The following is a 19,657-nucleotide window of genomic DNA, read 5'->3' as shown; positions in this document are numbered from 1 at the left end:
ATGCAGCTGTAGCTCTGAGATCTCTCTATTGCCAGTATCTGCCTTAATTCATCACATAATCATAGGAATTTTGGTTTCGGTGTAATGGATGAATAACCACTTCAAAACGTAATTTTAGTGCTAAGTTTACTGTATTAGTAAACTTTTATTACAATATATCTAACTGTTCATTTTAATTTGGCAGTAATTATTCTTTTTTTTACTGTAAGCAAATTGCGATTTTTTTTTTATAATTAGTAAGTATGCCAACACATCTGCACGAAGATGTGTCAAAAACAGGAATAGTTGTCATAAGCTATTTCAATGCATTTAATTTTTCATAAATCCAAAGCTCACATTTTCAAACATGGATATCTAATTTTGGAAGTCTACTTCATTGTAACTACTTGAAACAGACTTCAAACTAGCAATATCCAAATACTGTGGTGACAAATCTGTCCTCAAGTATGTATTTAAACAGCTATGAAGGTGACAGGAGCCAGAGAACAAATACCCAGGTTTTCTAGAAAGCATATTAGAATGAAAATACTTCCAGTTGCTTAAATATGTCTATTTTATTTCTTTGTTGACTATCTCAAGATCTGGCTAATAGCCTGTTGCTCTTTGCTGGTTATAATTGTATTTGAAATGACTGAATAATAACGGCGGAGAGGGTGGGATCGGCTTTAATTCATTGCTACTTATTTAAGGAGAAAATTCTGAGATTTATCTGTATGCTTGTCCAGGAGGCAAATCTCTTTTCATGTCAAAGTATAATAGTTATATATTTTCTATATAAAATGTCGTATTTTATAAAATAGAGTGGTTATTCTGTCCTTTAATATGATGGCTACAATATATATTATAATAATAGTTAAGACTTTATATATGTCTAATATTTTGGTAATTTGACAAAGAGAAAACACAATACAAATCTAGGATTAATCCCAGTGGCAGGAATTACTACAAGGCTTGGGGTGCCAAAATTTCAAATGTATGAATGCATTGATTCTTCTGCTGATATAAGTTCCAGAGTTTGCAAAGACACAAATCAGGTTATTTTATGAGTGTTTAATTTTTATGTCATATTTACAATATCAACACTATGTTGTTGGCTGTGTTATGTCTAAATTCACGTGGCTATGTTGATTGGACTTTCAGAGATTATTTAGTCCACCTATATAATCCAAAGTAAGGTCAAGTTCCAGCAGGTATCATGGGGCCTTGTTCAGTTACATTTTTATTCAGGAATGGAGATTTCATGACCTCTCTGTTTTCCACAGTAATCACACCTGTGGTGGCAGAATAGGAAAAAAGTTATAACATGAGAGACTGTATTTATTGTCTCTTGTTCAATTGCTTTGCACCTCTGAGAAGAATCTAGATCCGTCTTCTGTATACCATCCCATTATGTTGTGTAGATAGCAATTAGGTCGCCTGAGAGCCTTCTCTTCTTACAGCAGAACAAACTCAGTTCTCAGCTTCTGGTTGTCATATGCTCCAACCTCATGACCGTCTTGATATCAACTACTGGACATGCTCCAATATTCATTGGAACTCATTCTGGGCACAGAACTCCTCCAGATGTGTTTTTTCAAGGAGTGGTAAAGTGGAAGAATTGCGTCCTTCAACCTGTTACTGTACTATTTAAAAAATTGACTGTGCATTCAAACTTCTTTGCTCCAAAGGCATACTGCTGCCTCTCATCCAACCAATTGTCCACCAGTAACTTTGTTTTTCTTCAAAGCAGCTTTCTAGGATTGCTTTTGCATTTTACATCAGTTGTGTTTAGGGTTAAGTAATGTAGTGTAAGTCTATACTATAGAAAACTGTATATTTGTGAATTTTTTGGTGGTCCAGTTTTTAAGTTTCACTGACTTTCCTAAATATTATTTGTGAGAATACTGTCTGGAACGGATTTCACTGCATCTCTAATACCTGTACTTCAGTGATGACTGTTAATGTGGACTTGAAGTATGTATGCTTTTTTATTTGTTTTTCAAATATTTGCTAATTTACCTCAATTAAATGAGGTCCTGTTTCAGAAACATTTAGTGAAATACTTCAATCACATGCTTCTAAATCTGGAATGTTCGGGTGACTTTGAACATTTGCACATTAAATACAGAATGCAGATAAATGCAGTATGACTTGGGAGGAAGGAAGTGTATTATGTCACTGAATAATTTAAATTTGCATTGAGAATAAATTTCTCTTCTGTATGCATTTTGTACACTTGTACTTACAGCAAGGCTCCAGATAGCCAATTCTCACTGTTTTAGAAAACTGTTAAAAATTAGGACATTTCAAACATTATTTTTAATCACTGAAATAACTGTAGCAATCAGAGTAATGAAGGTGTTGAAAACTACTAGCAAACTACTGTTAATTATTATTCCCAACATGCACATAATCGTCTTGTTAATGCTGTATACATGTCTTCTGCAAATACTCCTCTGTGGATGTGGAAAAGAGGTGTAAATTCTATAAACTACCCAGATAATTTTTACCATGAGATGATATCTGGGTTTTATTTGCCAGAATATGCTTTACTTTCTTTCTGTATGAGTGCAGGAATACCTGTGTTCTGATTACTAGACAGTACTGAAAGCAGACAGCAAAGTTGTCTTGACATTTTTTTGTTTGTTTGTTTTTTCTTTTTCCTTTATTTTATTGGAGGGGAAGAGGATATTATCAGAGTGTTTGGTACAGATAAAATACTCCTTAAACATCAAATCTAGCAGAAAAAGGATTTACTTTGAGCAAGTAGTTGCGTATTTTCAGTAGACTGCAACTACTCTTCATTTTTTCCACTGTAATCTGCCTTTAGTATTTCACTTATGTACTAAATTACTTTTAATGGATTTTTCCTTCTTAAAATTCAGACACAACTATTAGCTATTCACAAAGCAAGAAAACAGCATCTTTCTGGTAGGCACTACATAGTCATGTACTTCCTTGTCAACGAGGATCTCGATAACCTCACATGTACATTTTCACAATCCTTGTTACAAGGTTATTATGTTTGAATATCTCCACAACACCTTCATCTTGTGCTGTAAATACAGTCATTGCAAAACATAATTGTCTTATTACCTAATTGATGTAAAGTGCCTTCTGTCTTAAGGGAAAGTAATTACAGAGGGAAACTTGAGTTATACATGTACATGCTTGCAGAGATCAGAATCCACTAGCTATTCTGCTTTTTCTAAACACCTATGTATGGTCGCCTCTTCTTAGGATATTTGTTTGATGTTTGTTTTACTTAATACTAAAAAACTGCAATAAATTTTTTTTAAGGGTGGGAGATTATCCTAAAGACTAAATCTCTGTGAATAGATTCAGTTTGCTAAGACAGACCTATCGAGTTTTGTATTCTGGTTTGGAATATTAGACTTGAATTCCAAACAGAAAAGACAGACAACAAATAATCTTTCCAAGTTTCTAGAGAAGTGGAGCTAATTTCTTGTGTCACTTTATAATTTTAGGAAGCAGGGAGTAGTCTACTAAGATACTGTTTTAATGCTGCATATGTTGGTCTGAATAGTTAATTATCTGTGTGGTGCTAGGGTTTAAAAAAGTTTTTATCTGTATTATCTACTAAGCCTCTTTAAATATTAAATATTAAAGTCTTCAGTATAAAAAAGTGAGATCTGAGACGTGTATAGCTTAAGGAAAAGCTTTCTTTCCTTAGTATAATTTGTGCTTTAGTCAAATTGACTTGTTCAGATATATACACTAGTTGTAGTAATTGTAATTAGGTCTTTTGAGAATTTCTGGACTTATTTTATCCAGAGCAGAACCTTGTAGACTTCAGTGGCATAAAGATTCTTGTTTAAGGATTTAATTTTTCCATATGCATGAAGAAGGCCTAGAGCAAGCATTAGAAGTTTGCAGTACAATGATTTTATTTTCTGTAAGGAAAATTATTTTAAAGAATTAAGTTTTTCTGCAACATTTTGATGGCTATGAAAAGTTTTTCAAAAAGATAAAAAAGCAATCAATTTTCAAGTTTAAGGAAAAATCAAGAAAAAGCAATAAATCACTGGAACTCATTTAATCTGTGGAATTTACTGTAAAAATTCATAACTACTGATAAGAATTCAGGTGCCATCGGAGAAAGCTGAGTATATACAGCATTTCCAGATGTTCTGTAGAGCATGCTTACTTATTAAATACCTTGTTTTCAAACCAGAATAGTGCCTGCATGCTGCTTCTAAGTGTTGTTTTTTTCCCCATTTATGGTAAATGATTGAAGTAAATGGCCAAAATATAATTCCAGATATTTTTTGAAATATGCCTGACTTGGCTTTTCTTGTTTGTCTTTCTCCTGTGTTATTTCTTGTACTACAGCTGCTAACAATTAAAAGTTCAGGAGTTCTTCAGATTGCTGCTTTTGGTTTTGTTGCTAATTTTTCTGGTGTGAACGTTTATAATAAGACATACCATAGAATCATGAGGTAATTTAGTGTGGAAGAACATAGTAGAGAGTCATTGAGTCTGACATCCTGCTCAAAGCAGGGCTAGTGCAGAAGTTAGTTCAAGCTGCGTGGGACCCTGTTTTGAATATCTCCATGAATTGAGATACCATGTCTGTGGGAGACTGTGTTGAAGGCTTTGCTAAAGCCAAGATCAACAACAACAACAAAACATGCATTGCCTTCCCCTCCACAGAGCCAGTCAGTCATTTCAGTATAGAAGGTAGTCAGGTTGGTCAGGCACAATTTGTCCCTGCTAAGTCCATTCTTTTGGTTTCCAGTCAGCATCGTGTCCTTTGTGTAACAGGAAATGGCTTCCAGAAGGAATCATGTTGTGAACTTCATGAAAACACAAGTGATGGCTGAGTAGTATGAAGTTCACCAAGCTTTTCTTGCTCTTTTTAAGATGAGAATAACACTTGCTTTTCAGAGGCATTGGTGATGTCCTTTGAGTCCTGCAGCTTTTTGATGAAATAGAGGCCTTGCAATGACATCAGTCAGCTGCCCTGATAGCCTGTGAGACAGTGATGGTAAAGGTTGAGATGAAGAAGGTACTGAGTACATGAGACTCTGAGGTTAGGTTCCATGCTCAATTCAGCAGCAGAACTATCTCTTCCTTAATCAGCCTTTGTAGATGTAAATGCCCTTCTCATTGCCTTTCACATCACTTGCCAATTTTATCTCACACTGAGCTTTGGCTTTCTTAATTCTTTCCCTCCCTGTGCAGTAGTGCAGTATTTCTCTTGGGTAGCATAACCATGCTTCTAGCTTTCAACTTCTCTGTTTTACATCAGAGCTACATCAAGAGTTCCTTGTTCAACCACACTTAAAAACCTGCCAAACCTCCTCAGCTTCCTGCATGACAGGATGGTGATCTTAGTGCTTGGAGAAGGTTTTCCTTGAAGATCAGTTATGTGTATATATATAGATAGATTTATATATATATATATATATATATATATATATATGCTGTGTTTTAATTGAGTCTACAGCATATATAGTTCTAGATAAAGGCCAGTCATCAGCACTTAGAATTCAACAGAGCCCTTCAGGAAATCTTAACATTTCTTCTGTTAGCTTTGTATAACAGCTTTAACCACTATTTCCCTTTGCTTATCCTGTGACTCTGTATATAATTTTGCTGTATGGAAGCAAGTGTGCTGACTAAATAAATTACTGTCTCTCTTTGTTACGGCATTTTGCTTTCTCTTCTTTCATTTGCAACTGCAGATAGGATTGTTACGTTATACAATACTGAAATTCAGCTAGTGTTTTTGAAAAAGATGAAATTTATCAATATATTTTAATTTTAGGCTCATCTTTAATCAGAAATTTATTCTGAAAGGCACATTTAATGGTCACAGAGAAATCTGTGTTTATGTATGTATACACATACACACATCTATATATCATATATAAAATATATGCTTGTTGCATGATACGTTTTTCTTGTAATGCTCGTATTACATAGCATCTGGTCTTTTGAAAATATGTTCAAGACTGTAATGATCATTGTCAGAAGTGGCATACATTAAATGGAAAATAATGCCAGTTTTTGATTTCTTGAAATAAATAATACATACATTTTCTAATTATTTCTTCTGCAAGTTGGAGAGAAACAGTACTTACTAAATGCACCTCTACAAGTTCACCTATACAGTGATATATATGTATCACCTATACAGTGATACTTATTTCAGTTCAGTAGTTTCCCAAATTATTTTCCAACAAGATTTTCCATATAAATAAGCTGTTACTCTGTTATCCCTGAATAACAGCAGAAAAGGAAATTACAAGGAGGCCATGTAAGCAGATATAGTAGCTGACCTTCCTCTGTGTTTTGAGACATATTGACTGCCACTGGAATGCCTTGCTATACTTGGAGGAGGGGTGGGAGTGGTAGCTAGCACTGACTAATTATTATTGTTTTTTTTTAGAGAAATAGACGTTGGCTTGTTGAACAGAAATTTACTTATGAACATTTTTTTTTCATTTTTTTTATATCTTTAAGACTGCCCTCACACAGAGTTCGCAGTCAAATACCAAATTAATCTCATAGCTAGTTCTTTATCGGTATCTGTCAAGCTGTGTGAAAATAAATCATTTTTTGCACTGTTTTGTGATGTTAGGAGAAGACGGCTCTGCATACTTAGGAATTCACATTTAAATTTGCAAAACTGTCTGTCATATGGTTGCAAATAACCAAATAAACTTAGAGCACCTATGACTTATCTAACCAAACATTCCTTTTGAGCCATTTCAATTCATCAAGCTGCAGCCTAGTGAATCAATCTAGAAATATGGATGGATGAAACACAGTTGTTTTATTTATATATGCTATAAATATATATGCTCACTTTTTATTTCTAGGTTTTTCTGCGCTTTTTGGAAGAAACATAATTAGAGCCAAGAGTGTAGTGAGAGGACTAAATCAAGTTTGTGTTGCTTTACCTCAGAAATTGTCTTTACCTCTTGCAGTTGGAAATCCTGCCTTTCTTGGTCTTTACTTGGCTGTGCTGCTTCTTGTTCACTCTCTTCTTTACCCTAAGATCAGGTAGAATGTTTAAACCTTAGAAGTGAGCTTTTAACAAGTAATTTTGTGTCACCTCTACCTAGGTTTATTTCTTTGATTTAGTGCTTAGATACATCTTCATAACCTCGTTGTATTCAAGATCTACATAAAGCACTTAAGCATGAGGACCTTCCTTTGTAAATGAAACCTGATTCAAAATCAAGCTGGGACATGCATGTGTGGGGAGGATTTATGTATTTTCTTCTCTGTCAGAGCTGACAGTTACCAGGAAATTGAATCAAAAGTAGTGATTTTGTTTTTTTCCTTTTTACATATACATGTATAATAGTAGATCCACAGAATAAGAATATGCTTTTCATATTTGGGACATTTTGGAACATATATTTTTTTAGGTAATATTGATTTAGTCCTTCCTTTCAGTGAAAGTAAACACAAACTTCTCTTGTCCTTCATTTGCAGTGTAGCCTTGGAACAATTGCAACCTGATATACTTGGTTTGGTATAGTTTTCAGGCTCTTATCAAGGAATGATTAATCAGTTGCCTGAACCAAGAAGCCTGTTTGTTCTTTTCTGTTTTGGTTCTTCACTTTAGCCTGCTGTCTCACAAACTTTATATCAAATGATCTGAAATATTTTTTATCACAACTGTCACTTTCTGGATGTTTGTTGGCGCTAGAGTATTTACAAATATCCACCAAATCTGTTATGCCTGCATTTAAAAATGCACATAAATTTCCTTTTAATGAGGTCCTATGCTTTATGAAAGGTGTATGAAATACATACGTTAACATTAGATGGGGATTTTTTTTTCTTTATTCAGCTCTTAATTTTTTCTTTTTTTTTTTTTTTCACTTTTTTTTTTTTTTTTCCCTGTGGGCTCCCCCTTTCATGCAGGTAGTCTTAAGGGTGAATATTAAGTCCAAAAGCAATGTTGCAATAATGTCTATAAAAGTACAGTAAAATTGGAGGAAGTAAATAAAAAAATAGAGAGGTGAAATCTAGCATTTGTAGGTATAGTTGTTACAAAATGCAAAGAAGCTTCTTCCTTCAGCAAAGGAATATTTTTTATACTTAGTGAATTTCTATCAGTGGTGACTGCTTCCCTCTCCTAGAAAACATTTTTGTAATTGCTGCTTTTTGAGTAAGAAAATCTTCTGATTACATTATGAATGTACTTAAAGAAAAATGGGTTGTATTCTAGTATAGTGAAATATTTAAGCAGATACAAGTAACATCAGTTGGCAGTATGTGATGGTTGCTTGTAAAAAAGCATTGAAATAAACTGCACTGTTGTGTCAGCAGTGACTTTTGATTCACTGATAATTTGTGAGTAGCTGGGATATTTTACGGTAACCCTGTAATATAAGATCCAGAAAATGGAACTCCCCCCAAAATGATACAACATTAAACGATCTTTTTATTGGACCACAAGTGTCCTGGTCTTTCAAGATTTTATAAGATGTATGTCATGTATCAAGCAGGAAACAAAACATCTGTTATGTTTCTTTCATATGAAGACTTTTTCATCACAGCGAATTCAGCAACTTGAGTATAATTGTAAGCCCTTTTCTTCTTTCTAGTATTTGTTTACTTATAATATGCTTCAAAGCAAACCTTAAGCTGTATGATGCAGGAGCTTTTTTTTTTTTTTCCCACGGCTGTTTTTGAAGCGTCCCTTGAATACAGTAGGACATTTGTTACAGTGATACAAATCAATGAATATACAATACATAACACATAATTTTATTTTTTTTTTTTAGTGAAAGGCACTACATAAATTCAAGCTGAATTCTCGGGTTTTAAACTAGTAAATTGAGTTTGTAATTTAAGAATGACTTAAAAGAAAGAATATGTTTATTCACTCTTCTTCCAGGTTATTTGTCTGGGAATACAGTTTGCCCCTTCTGCCTTTAAAAAAAAAAAAAAAATCACCAAGAAATATTTCCTGCGGCAAAGTTTTCCAGGAGGCAATACTAACAGGCAGTATATAGCAAACCCTTGCTGTCCTCCTTAAAAAAAAAAGACCCTTTTCTAAGGTCTCTCATTTCTCATCTAAGTCCAACTTGTGCTAATGAGAACTTCATTTATTTTATTTTATTTTTTTTAAAGATAAATCAGGAATTGAGTGTAGGCTAGGAGGCTAGGAAAGTTTTTAAGTAAGTAATGGAATTGGAGTCAAAAGGATTCATATAAGTGTGGTAACTTACTGACTTCGTTAACAGGTTGTTAGTGCTGCTAGGTAGGTGGCCGCCCTATTTCTGACATAAAAGGGTAAGGATGACATTTCTCTTAGAAGATAATAAAAATACAATACAAAATAAAGTGAATTGGAGTACACTGCATTTACAAGCACTAAAAAGCAGTCAAGCGTAGGTATAACTGGCAAAGTAGATGGGATTGGGATTTGTTCCTGGCAAGCCTAACTCATTTCTGTGGCAGTGTCATAGGCCTTGTAGATGGGAAAACTAATATATATATATTTTATGGTAGTGAGGCCTTTGGATAATTTTTTTCATAAGTAATGTAGGATAACATGATCTAGAAGAAACAGCAGTTAGGCTTCCTAATCTTGAAAAGGGACATGATTAAAACTTTTTTTTTTTTTTATCATTTTCAATAGTTCTAAGCTGATTGTCCAGTCAGCACTGATTGCAGTAAGTCTAATTGAGTCTTCTCGTTATTCCTTACCATTATCTTGGAAGTTTATAAAATTTAAATGAGGATTTTAAATCCTTATTCCATGCTGAAAACCAGCCATAGTTTAGGATGTTGAGAATCACAGTACCTAAGATGTGAATCTAACCCAGATGTTCAAGAGCTCTTGTAAAAAAAAAAATAGGGTTTATTACCTGTCCTAAGTGACTCCCTTTTGCAAGATTCTAAGTCTAAAAGAGACCCTGCCATAGAAGATGCCCACAGTCTACAGATGCTTGTATCTGCATCTAACACATTTGTTAGAGAAAAAGCTGTGTTTGGGTCTTAGATTAGTAGTAATCTGATCTCTCTTTTGAAGTCTCCACAAGGCCACTTCATTGACTCTCAGGCTCATCATTGTGCTTGTTCATATATCATATTAAGATAATAATTTGATAATTTGAACCCCCCATTTGTCTTAATTGTCATTTGATTGATCACTGTTACTATATCTTCAATTAGCTTGCTGATGTTGGAGTAAATTAGCTTATTTCCAGAAGTTTAGATTGGCTTATCATGTTTAGGAAATTCCAAAGCAAGCTAGTAGAATTGGCTTATTCTGTCAAAATGTAATATGAAGCATGAAGTGAAAGGTATAAGAAGCCTTGGGGGAAAAAAAAAAAAAAAAAAAAAAAAAGCCAATGACTATGAGTATCCTTGCAATGTTCTGGTGTTTTTTTTTTTTGTTTTTTTGTTTTTTTTTTTTGTGTGTTTTTCATTTCCTAAGGGTGTATTGGCATATATTCTCTGGAAGGAACGCTTTTGCTTAATAGTCTCTCAGTCTTCTCTTGAAGGAAGCACGTAAAAGCTTTCAAACCCATGCTGTTTTATTTTATTGTTATTTTGATGGGTTTGGTGTTTAGACACTTACATCAATATACATTGCACAGTGTAGTAATCCTTGCAATCTCTGTTAAAATTTGAGAATTCCAGGCAAAAACTTTGAGTCCTTTCAATGCATCACATTTAAGATCCTGATCTATGGAAGAACAAAACCATCACTTTCTGCTTGATTTTAGGCACGCGTAGAAAGCTTAGGAATAGATTTTACAAAATCACCTTGAAATAAGTTTGTTTTTTTTTAGTTTGTTTGTTAAAATGTAAGGTTTCACTTGCATAATGGTGCAAAGCTTCGCATGCTGACCTATTGATTCATCTCTTTCTTGACCCAAAAAGGATCTGGTTTTGACCTAAACAACAATTTGTCTGATATGGTCCTCGGTTCCTCTGCTCAGATTGTTCGCAGATATTTTTTTCATTTCTGTAATGACACTAATACACATTTGTTAGTATGTAAGTATGCATTTCAGCTCTCTCTCTTTCAGTAATAACGTGAATTAGGCATGTGTGTTTATTCTGGTGGTAAAATATTGAATCAAGTTAGTTAATAAAACAGTTCCAAATCTGTCTGCTTGACGACTGTTTTGTAATTATTGGAAAGAGTATTGCTGGAACATGCTTACTTACTGTTTTTAATTGTTACCCTTAAACTTGATTCAGTAAATAGTGAAGGATTCTTCTACCTTACATAGCTATACAGTTCTAAGTATATTAAAATGTAATATTGCTGATTAGCCAGTGCAAAACCGTACTCCCCACCTTGCATATACAACAGCAGCTACACCTGCAGAAGTCTTACCCTATAATGGCGTCTGTAGGGTGTGAGAAGACGTAATGATGAACTAAAGTAGATGACACCCTCCCTCATCCAGAAACCCTTGATTTCTTTGATAATGATCTGTCTGGTGCCAGCAAGACAGGCAGATACTGGATGTAGACGCACCTGAGGGCCATAATGCTAAGTAGTAGCTGGAAGCAAGTGGATTGTACTTATTGAACAACACAAGGTGGTGCATATATTTATGCATGTTAATTTATGTGCTGCATAAGCTATAGTAAGCCTGATGGCGGATGGCTCTGCTTGGGGTTGTGTACATGCCTTGGTTTGGCCCTTGTCCCCAGCCCCAGCTCTGGCATTGCGTTGGGGCCCCAGTGCGGAATGGCTGTGCCTTTGAGTAAATGCCAGTGCTCCTGCTAATGCTGGTCTTGGTCCTGGGTGAGCTTGACCTGCAGTGACAGCATCCCAAAGATATTTTATGTTAGATATAATGGTTAGGATTCATGAAGCACGGGGCAGTATCCTAAATAATCTTTTCTACTTACTGTTTTGTAGCCACCCATCAGGAAATTCAGTATTTCTGTTCTTGTTTAATTCTAGGTTGCAGCATCTCTTTTGCATTATTGTCATAAAGATAACTTGAATGTTATCCTCCATGGAACACTCACGAAAGATCTTTTTATGAACACATTGAGCAATCTGCTGCATCTTAACTCTTTCTGTATACATGAATTTCCAGTTAATTTGAGTTCACTGTTCCTATTGATTTATGATGCAATTCTTTATTTCTTGTATATTGAATCACATATTTTGCTCGCGCAAGGCAAATTTAGGAAAGGTCTGAGTGATCTGCAAGTATTATTTTTAAGGCATGGAGAATGAATTTCTGTGGGTGTCCTACATTATGCTATTAAAGTAGTGTAGAAATTCAATTTAAAGTGGCATTTTTATGCATAAAAATCAAGTACTCTCTTCTATTACTTTGTAGAATGAATGATGATAAGTTGATTATCTAACATCTCATACGCAGCGTGCGTAAAAGTGAATGAACTAATAGATGTCTTTTTAGAACTCAACCACTTTAGTTTTTCTGAAAAAAGTTGTAGCATTGAAGGGAGTTTATAATTCTAATTTTTTTCTGTTTTACTTTTTATTTTATAGTATCAGCATAGGTCATGTTCCTGCTAATGTTACTGTGTACATAAGTTTTTGTAAAAGCAATCTGTTACAGCTGTTTGAAACCACTAGCCTCAAAATTTATGCACTTATATGTCCCATACACTTTTGCTGCTGTATGAATCACTCCAAAAAATTGAATGCCCCATTTTAATCATGTGACATCTCTAGACTTTAGAATGGTAAGACATTGAGTTACACACCATGGTAAGTCATGTGCAGACTTGTTCTACCTTTATATTAGAAATCACTGGTCTAGTTGACAGTCTGGAGGTCTAGAAACTGAGCAAAGAGTAAATAAGGAAGGAATCAAAGCCACATGAGGGTGACAGATAATTAAGTAGAGGAAAACTTAAAGGATTTTTATTATAATTGAGGTAGAGCAAATTCTGTAGACAACACCATTCATCCGAGTAAAAGGTCTCTTTTCCTTTATTTAGAGTCTTTTTCAACTAGCTTTGAAAAAGTATGGTCGATGTTAATTCAAATATAAAATATGTTTATAAATACAGTTGAACATTTAATTATTTTGCTTTCAGCACATAGCTTGAAAAACATCTGGTAATATATTCTTGTGAGTTATATATTTCAGGCTATTGTCTGACTGTCTACAGTAGTAAATAACATAGCAAATGTGGAACTAGCTGGTGGAGAGTAATGATAAACAAGTACTTTCTGTGTGACCTGGTTCTGAGACACTTTTTTGAAGGAAAAGGAATACTTTCACTAAACAATGTTGATGTTCAAATAGCAAATCATTTTCTTTTTTCAGTCCTCATTTTGGAGTGGTATGTAAAGGAAAAGAATAGATGGTCAATTTTAAGGAATGTGGCATAAAATTGGGTGGGTGAGTAGGTAGGAGGTTTAAGTGGATAAGGGATAGCAGGAAAGGATCTGCTAAATACTAATCAGAATACTAGAGCGTTACTAAAGAATTGCTGGATGACTACAGTGAAGCCAAGGGTGAATAAGTAGAGTAACTCTACCATTGCTATGAAAAGCCGTCTGAAACTGTATGGGTGCAGTGTTCCATTTCATTCTATTAGTTCCAAAACTGCCAGTCTGGGAACCAAGAGCCCTAGAGACTTGTTAATGTGATGCCCTGTTTGGATTTCTGTCTGTTTTGAATGTTTTTTGTTCGAATGCCATGAGTAGGTAGCGTATTTTATTAACTGTATATATTTTGTATTTATGAACTGTGTATTTGCATATAATGTCCTTTCAGTTAGGAAGTTTAGAGGCTGGATGGTTTTAGATCCAGTCGCCCCATTACTGTACCTATTTTGTTGGACATAATGTCCAAAATAACCTGAAGCCCAGACCTTCTACTTGTAGGTAGAGTATATTAGGGTACTGTGAGTTGGAGAGGAAAGGGAGCAATAAATGTCTATTTGTGAATATAAATAAGAAAATTACCCTTAACATTTATCATGTCTATCTGTAATGTTAGGCGAAATTAAATCATGATGGATTTCAGTGAATTTCCTAATGATAAATGAATCTTAGGAAGGGTGAAACAAAGGATGTATTGAAGATCTTATGTAAAAGCTTAAAGGAACTCAAGTATTTGTTTTTTTAAGAGAGCAAGGAGTGCAATAGGAATTATGACTGGTTTTGAGGACGTAATAAGTTTATTGGGTTTGTGTGTCCAGGTTTTGGTAGTGGAGAGGGGTCACTGTGGAGAGGCTCTGTGAGGAGAGACTGGACCTGCCCCATGCCAGAAACAGCCACTTCCAGCCTTTGTCTTAGCGCATGAGCTTTTCATCTTTTTTTTTTTTTCTGCCTATCCTGTTGAGGAGGGAGAGTGAAAGAGTGGCTTGGAAGGTGTCTGGCAGCCAGCCCAGGTTAACCCAACACAGTAGGAAATCAAGACTCATTTCCAAAACCTCATTTGGAAAAGGAGGATATATTCTAGATTAATTGTAGGAAGGATTGTGGAAGGTTTTCATCCAGGAGTGCTCTACGTTTATAGCTTTTAGCATGGTACTTTGTGTAACCTGTCATCAAAGAGACTTTAGATTTGCTGTCTTGATCCACAAATTCAACTATTTTCCATGAATTTTGATATCTTTTGTGTAGCTAAGCAATGCAGACTGCTTTGGATATTTCAGTATATTTCAAAATATTTGAGGAATTGTAGCTTAAATGTTGGTAAATTAATTTTAGTTACTCGTAGTTGAACTGCATAATGACAGAAACTTGCTTTCATCTACACTTACTCCTCTTAAAAGTAAGCTATTGGTTTAAGCTAGACTCAGTCTTAAAAGCAAATCCAAACAAACAAACATACATGTTGCTGCTGAACTATCTGGAATTTTTTAATTACCATAAACGTAAAGTGATTTCAGATTTCATTCTTCTGATTATCTAATAATGTGTATAATAGTATGGTAATTTTTTTTTTCTTTAAAATTTCTGACAATGCTTAAAATGTAGCAGTTCCTTTTTATTTTTTCACTTATGTGAGACGTAAATGCATATCTGTGCAAACAAGGTTAATTTTTGTTATTTTTTCTAGTCCTCAGTGTGTAGACTTCCATGTTCTTTTTATCTAATGCAGGAGGCTTTAAAAGAAAACAACAAAAGAAGAGAGATGGAAGAAAAAATGAAAAGAGCCAAACTGGCAAAAGAAAAGGCTGAACGTGAGAAACTGGAGAGACAGAAGAAGAAACAGCAGTTGATTGATATGAACAAAGGTAAGGCATCATTTTTACTAGAGAAATAACGGGGTGGTGGTGGGGAATAACGAGCTGAAGATTGTTTCAGGTCAGTATGAAAAATACTTGCTATCTGTTTTGCAAGCAGAAAAAAAAGGTAAATTTTTTCAGTGAGAACTCTTTTGCTTTGGCCTTTCTGATTTTATAATTATGTATTTGTCATTAGCTATGTACAATGTTCCTTTCAAGCCATTTTGCTGTGAATTATTGCCTTGTTTCCCTTTGTTGCAGTTAATTGATTTCTTCATAAGGATTTACTTCCAAGAAGTAGTATCTTACTTGCTTTGTTGTTAATTTAATTCTGTGAACATCTTTATAATCAAGATACTGTGGCAATTTATGTCTTCCTTCTTGGGCTTGGAGGCTCCATGTTATAATGTATGTTCTCCCAACAATCCTATTATGATCTGGAAAATCTGGTTGAGCTCAGGGCCTAAGTGTAGAATTATATTTCAGCATTATAAATAGCAGTGTTAAGCTTGTCAGCTGTGAGAAGATTGTATGGAAAACACTGGAGAAACGCTAGGCCAGGCAAAAAAAGCCCACTGCAACATCTTTGAGGATGGTTGTGAAAGTGAAAGCAATCTAAGTCATGGAAGGACAAGGTTCTGGACAGCATTTTAATCACTGATAATGCAGTCATGCAGAAACACTGCTTATGCAGTTGTATGGTGTCAAATGTACTTAGAATGCCGGTATTTCTTGCAAATAAGTAAATTTCCTGTGACCAGTGGAAATCTGTGACGTGTGTGGTGACAGCTAGCACTTAAGGAGTGTCAGGTCACCATCCTCTCCTTCTGGTTTGGCTACCATGATCCTCTACAGTCTCTGTTTTTGGTAGGCTTAATCTTTAGTCTGTGGTTTAAATGAACTTGTGTTTAAGGTGATGTGTACCTCTGGTACAGCCGTAGTAAAAACATGGATCTTGTAGATGCAGTACTGAGAATGCTTTGTTCTTCAAGTTCCTTACTCCATCCCTGTGCTCTTCAGAGAGCAATTACAATCCTAAGATTTGCCATCACCAGCATATTTTCACTTTAAGAATCACAGGGGCATTCCTATCACTCCAGTTCCCTCAGCAGCTCCTCATAGGACTTGTGTTCCAGAAACCTCCTTTGGGACCTGTATGTATTTTTTAATACCAATCAGATACTTTCATTGAACCATTAATTCATTTATGTTTGTTTTTAACTGAAATTCTTACATCAGGTATACAGTTACAGTAATAACAGTGTATCTTAAATATATACCATCTACTTACACATTACTTTGTCAGATTGAGTCATGTTTGCAATGATTTCAGGAAGTTATACTATTTTATCTTTATTGACATATGTATACCAAGTGTCACAGTTCTGTGCTTTTTTGTGGTTAGAAATTTCATATTTTTATTTTGGTGAAAGTGAGGAACCATATCAGTCTTCAAAACTAAAAATGGATGCAGAGGATAAATTTTATTTACTAGTGATATTTTTTTACTGAGTTTACTTTATATGTTTTACAAATGATAGATTCTCTATTGTATTACCAGACTGTGTTAAGAAGAACTGGGGGGAAAGTAAAAGCTTTATTTGCATTCTGAATTTTTGAATAGATTTGATACCAGTGCACTTCGAATGCACTGCATGTTAGAACTCTATTGCCATGGTAGGAGGGGTGGAGTGGAGTGATAGCTCTATCCCCACTAGAATCCAGGACACTGATATCCAGGTTTTTTAACTAATTATATTTTTTTTCGTGATATGCCTACTTCTGTATGCTCATTGCTGCTTATATAAATAGTTCACAAATTTGTCTAAGCAAATGTGAAGCAGAAGACTTAGAGGAAGGACACATATGTCCTCTCAAGCTGTGATTTTGACAAGGTAATTTCAGCTGAAGGGTGTTTTAACGTAACTATGCATTAGTTATTTCTTCAGCTGTATCTTCAATTAAAAAGAAAACAAAAACAAACAAAAAACATCGCTACAGCCTCTCAGGTCAGAGCAATAGTAATAGGATTCCTATATTTTCAAGCCCTGTAAGGGTGCAGTTCTATAACCAAGTAAGAGCAAGAAAACTTTCACACAGATGCGTAAGTCACTGGAACATCCAGGTCAGAATTAGTTGATTTTCTGGTTCTTGGTGCGAGAGAGCAGAAGACTGCAGTGTGGCCAGAATCAACAACTGTCCAAGAACTTTAATTCCTAGCTATAAAAATAATTTCAAAATTGCCAATATTATAAAGACCAGGTTAATCAATTCACTAGTATTTTGAACTTTGTAGAGTGTCTAGTTTAATTGAGATGCCATATCAGCCAGTTGACACAGTACTTACATAAATCCTACTAAGCATTCAAAGATGTGGAATGAGAAATGTAATATAGAAGGTCTCTCAACTCAATATAAGCTTCGAAGTGATTTACAATGGACAACATAAGAAGTCAAGTGATTCTAAGCCTCAAAAGACATACACATTTCCAAATATAGGTGTTTCATACAAAATCGAGATGGACAGATAGTTGACAAAATTAACATATACCTTCCAAAAGAAATTAAAATAATTAAATTAAAATAAATTAAAATATTAAATTTAACATTAACTTTTTGAATTTAATATTTAATATTACTATTTAATTTTATTAGATTAAATATTAAATTAAATATATGAATTAAAAGCAAACAAAAAAACAAAACGTTAGGAACTTACTCAACATATACTCTTCTTTTTGCTTCAAAAAACATATACATTATACCTATTTATGCCTATGTTATATTTACGCCTATTATTTTTCATAAATAGGCACTGTAATAGGTATAGAAAGGTTAGTGGGTTCTCAGTTAATCAAAAATAATACATTAAACAACAATAAGATCTTTTCAGCCTATAATTTATTTTGAAGTAATTTCCATCAAGTTTCTTCTTTAGTGTTGAAGTCAGTGGATTTTGTATTACTTGGCGTTCAAATGTCCATGCAATTGGGCTGTTTTTAACTGAAAAGATGGTGTAGTGGCTCGAGTCAAAGATAGCTTTTGTGATTTTTTTCTATAACAGCAGCATGATGGACAAGATCTTAAGTAGTGCTCAGCTGATGACACAAATCAAAATTTCAGAGAAATATTTTCAGAATATTTCATTCTTCCCTATATGTGACACGCTCAAGCATTTTTGAGGAAGACATTGACATGCAACTAAAAGTAGATGCTTAAGTGTGGATGAAAAAAATTGTGATTTGAAGAATCTATTATCAAAATTTTTAGTTGCCTAGTTGAAAATTAATCTTTTCTCTATGGCTTGCCAGCTCTATGAAAAGAAAACATTCTTTATTTTACAGCAGTGGTCTACATTTTTGTGAGAGCTGTAGTAGGCTGGGCTATATGTTTGTATAGTGTTTTCATGACTTCCACGTGACTTCACATCTGCAAAATTCCTGCAATGTTGCTTCTAAGTGAACAAGAGAGGAAAAAACTGAAGTCAGCTTTCAAGGAGCTGAAAAACGTGTAACAGCAATTCTGATGCAAATGTTATTTAATCAGAAGCAGTTTTGCTCTTCACTATGTCTGATTACCATGGTGATTAAAATCACCTTTTATCTGAAGATATTGGGATAAAAGATAGAATGAACTTGCTTAGTCCCAACTCGTATTGAATAAATTATTTTGAAGACACATTAACATTGTTCCCTAATGCAGATGAAGATAACAGAAATTAAGTTCTATGCTAGTGGTTGATGGATATTTCTGCTTTCCCTTTTTAAGTACTGTTTTATAAGAATTCATCTGCCATTTATTCACATTGTTATGTACTAGTATCAGCAATAATTCAGTTGTTTCCTTGAAAAGTTTACACTTGCATTGGCAATTGCAGGGTGCAATTCAAGAAGGTCATGCTTGTTTTTTTACTGACTGTATGCTTTCTTAATTGCTGTGTTCTTTCTATGCCCTTTAGCATAAACAGAAATACATACTAAGTTTATTATGAGATGCATATTACGTTGACAGTATCTTAGCCTTAATCCTTTGAGTTTGTTTCGGCTAGTGATTGCATGAGGTACCTGGTATGGTAAAACATGAGGCATATTTACATTCTGTTAATTATTCGTTTATGGTGCTGGATGCCAATGAGATCAGTGTTAGAATTAATTTGTGAAGTCTTTATGTTTCATGTTCATATCAATGGTCCATTTGAATATGCTGCATTCTTCCTGAAATGTAATCTTCACAGAAGAAAGGAAAAAAATAAATGGAGATTTACATTATGGTCAAAAATACCAGTAAAAGTACAACAAGGCTTGGTATTTTCTTCTCCAATTACATGAGTTGCTCAAAAATTATAAGCCGTGTTTATGCAGTATTTTGAAGCCACGTGGAAAATGGGGGGAGAATCAAAACTACTGTAAATGTTGTTGTTAATATAGATCAAAACCATCTCAAGAGATGCAAATAGATGTAAGCATGGTAGACAAAAAGAAATTAGAAATGA

At 34.3% G+C, this 19,657-nt stretch overlaps 1 protein-coding gene across 17 annotated transcripts in view; it reads left to right on the top strand.

Moving 5' to 3' along the window:
• The window catches only part of DIAPH2 (diaphanous related formin 2), a 252,477-nt gene that overhangs the window by 109,255 nt on the left and 123,565 nt on the right, over positions 1 to 19,657 (top strand). For 11 of the 17 annotated variants that reach the window (XR_011101176.1, XR_011101178.1, XR_011101177.1 and 8 more), the window contains one exon: positions 15,039 to 15,174. Coding sequence is in view for 9 of the 17 variants with exons in the window: in XM_068697351.1 (XP_068553452.1) it covers positions 15,039 to 15,174 (136 nt within the window). In the remaining 8 variants the exon portion in view is untranslated. Of the gene's footprint in view, positions 1 to 1,439; positions 1,946 to 15,038; positions 15,175 to 19,657 lie in introns of those variants that run through there. The other 6 variants (XM_068697350.1, XM_068697353.1, XM_068697348.1 and 3 more) reach the window with 5 other exon arrangements.

The sequence above is a fragment of the Anas acuta genome, chromosome 13 (assembly GCF_963932015.1).
Source record: "Anas acuta chromosome 13, bAnaAcu1.1, whole genome shotgun sequence".
Lineage (NCBI taxonomy): Eukaryota > Metazoa > Chordata > Aves > Anseriformes > Anatidae > Anas > Anas acuta.
Note: the sequence above shows the minus strand (reverse complement) of the source record. Positions and strands in the feature narration are given on the sequence as shown.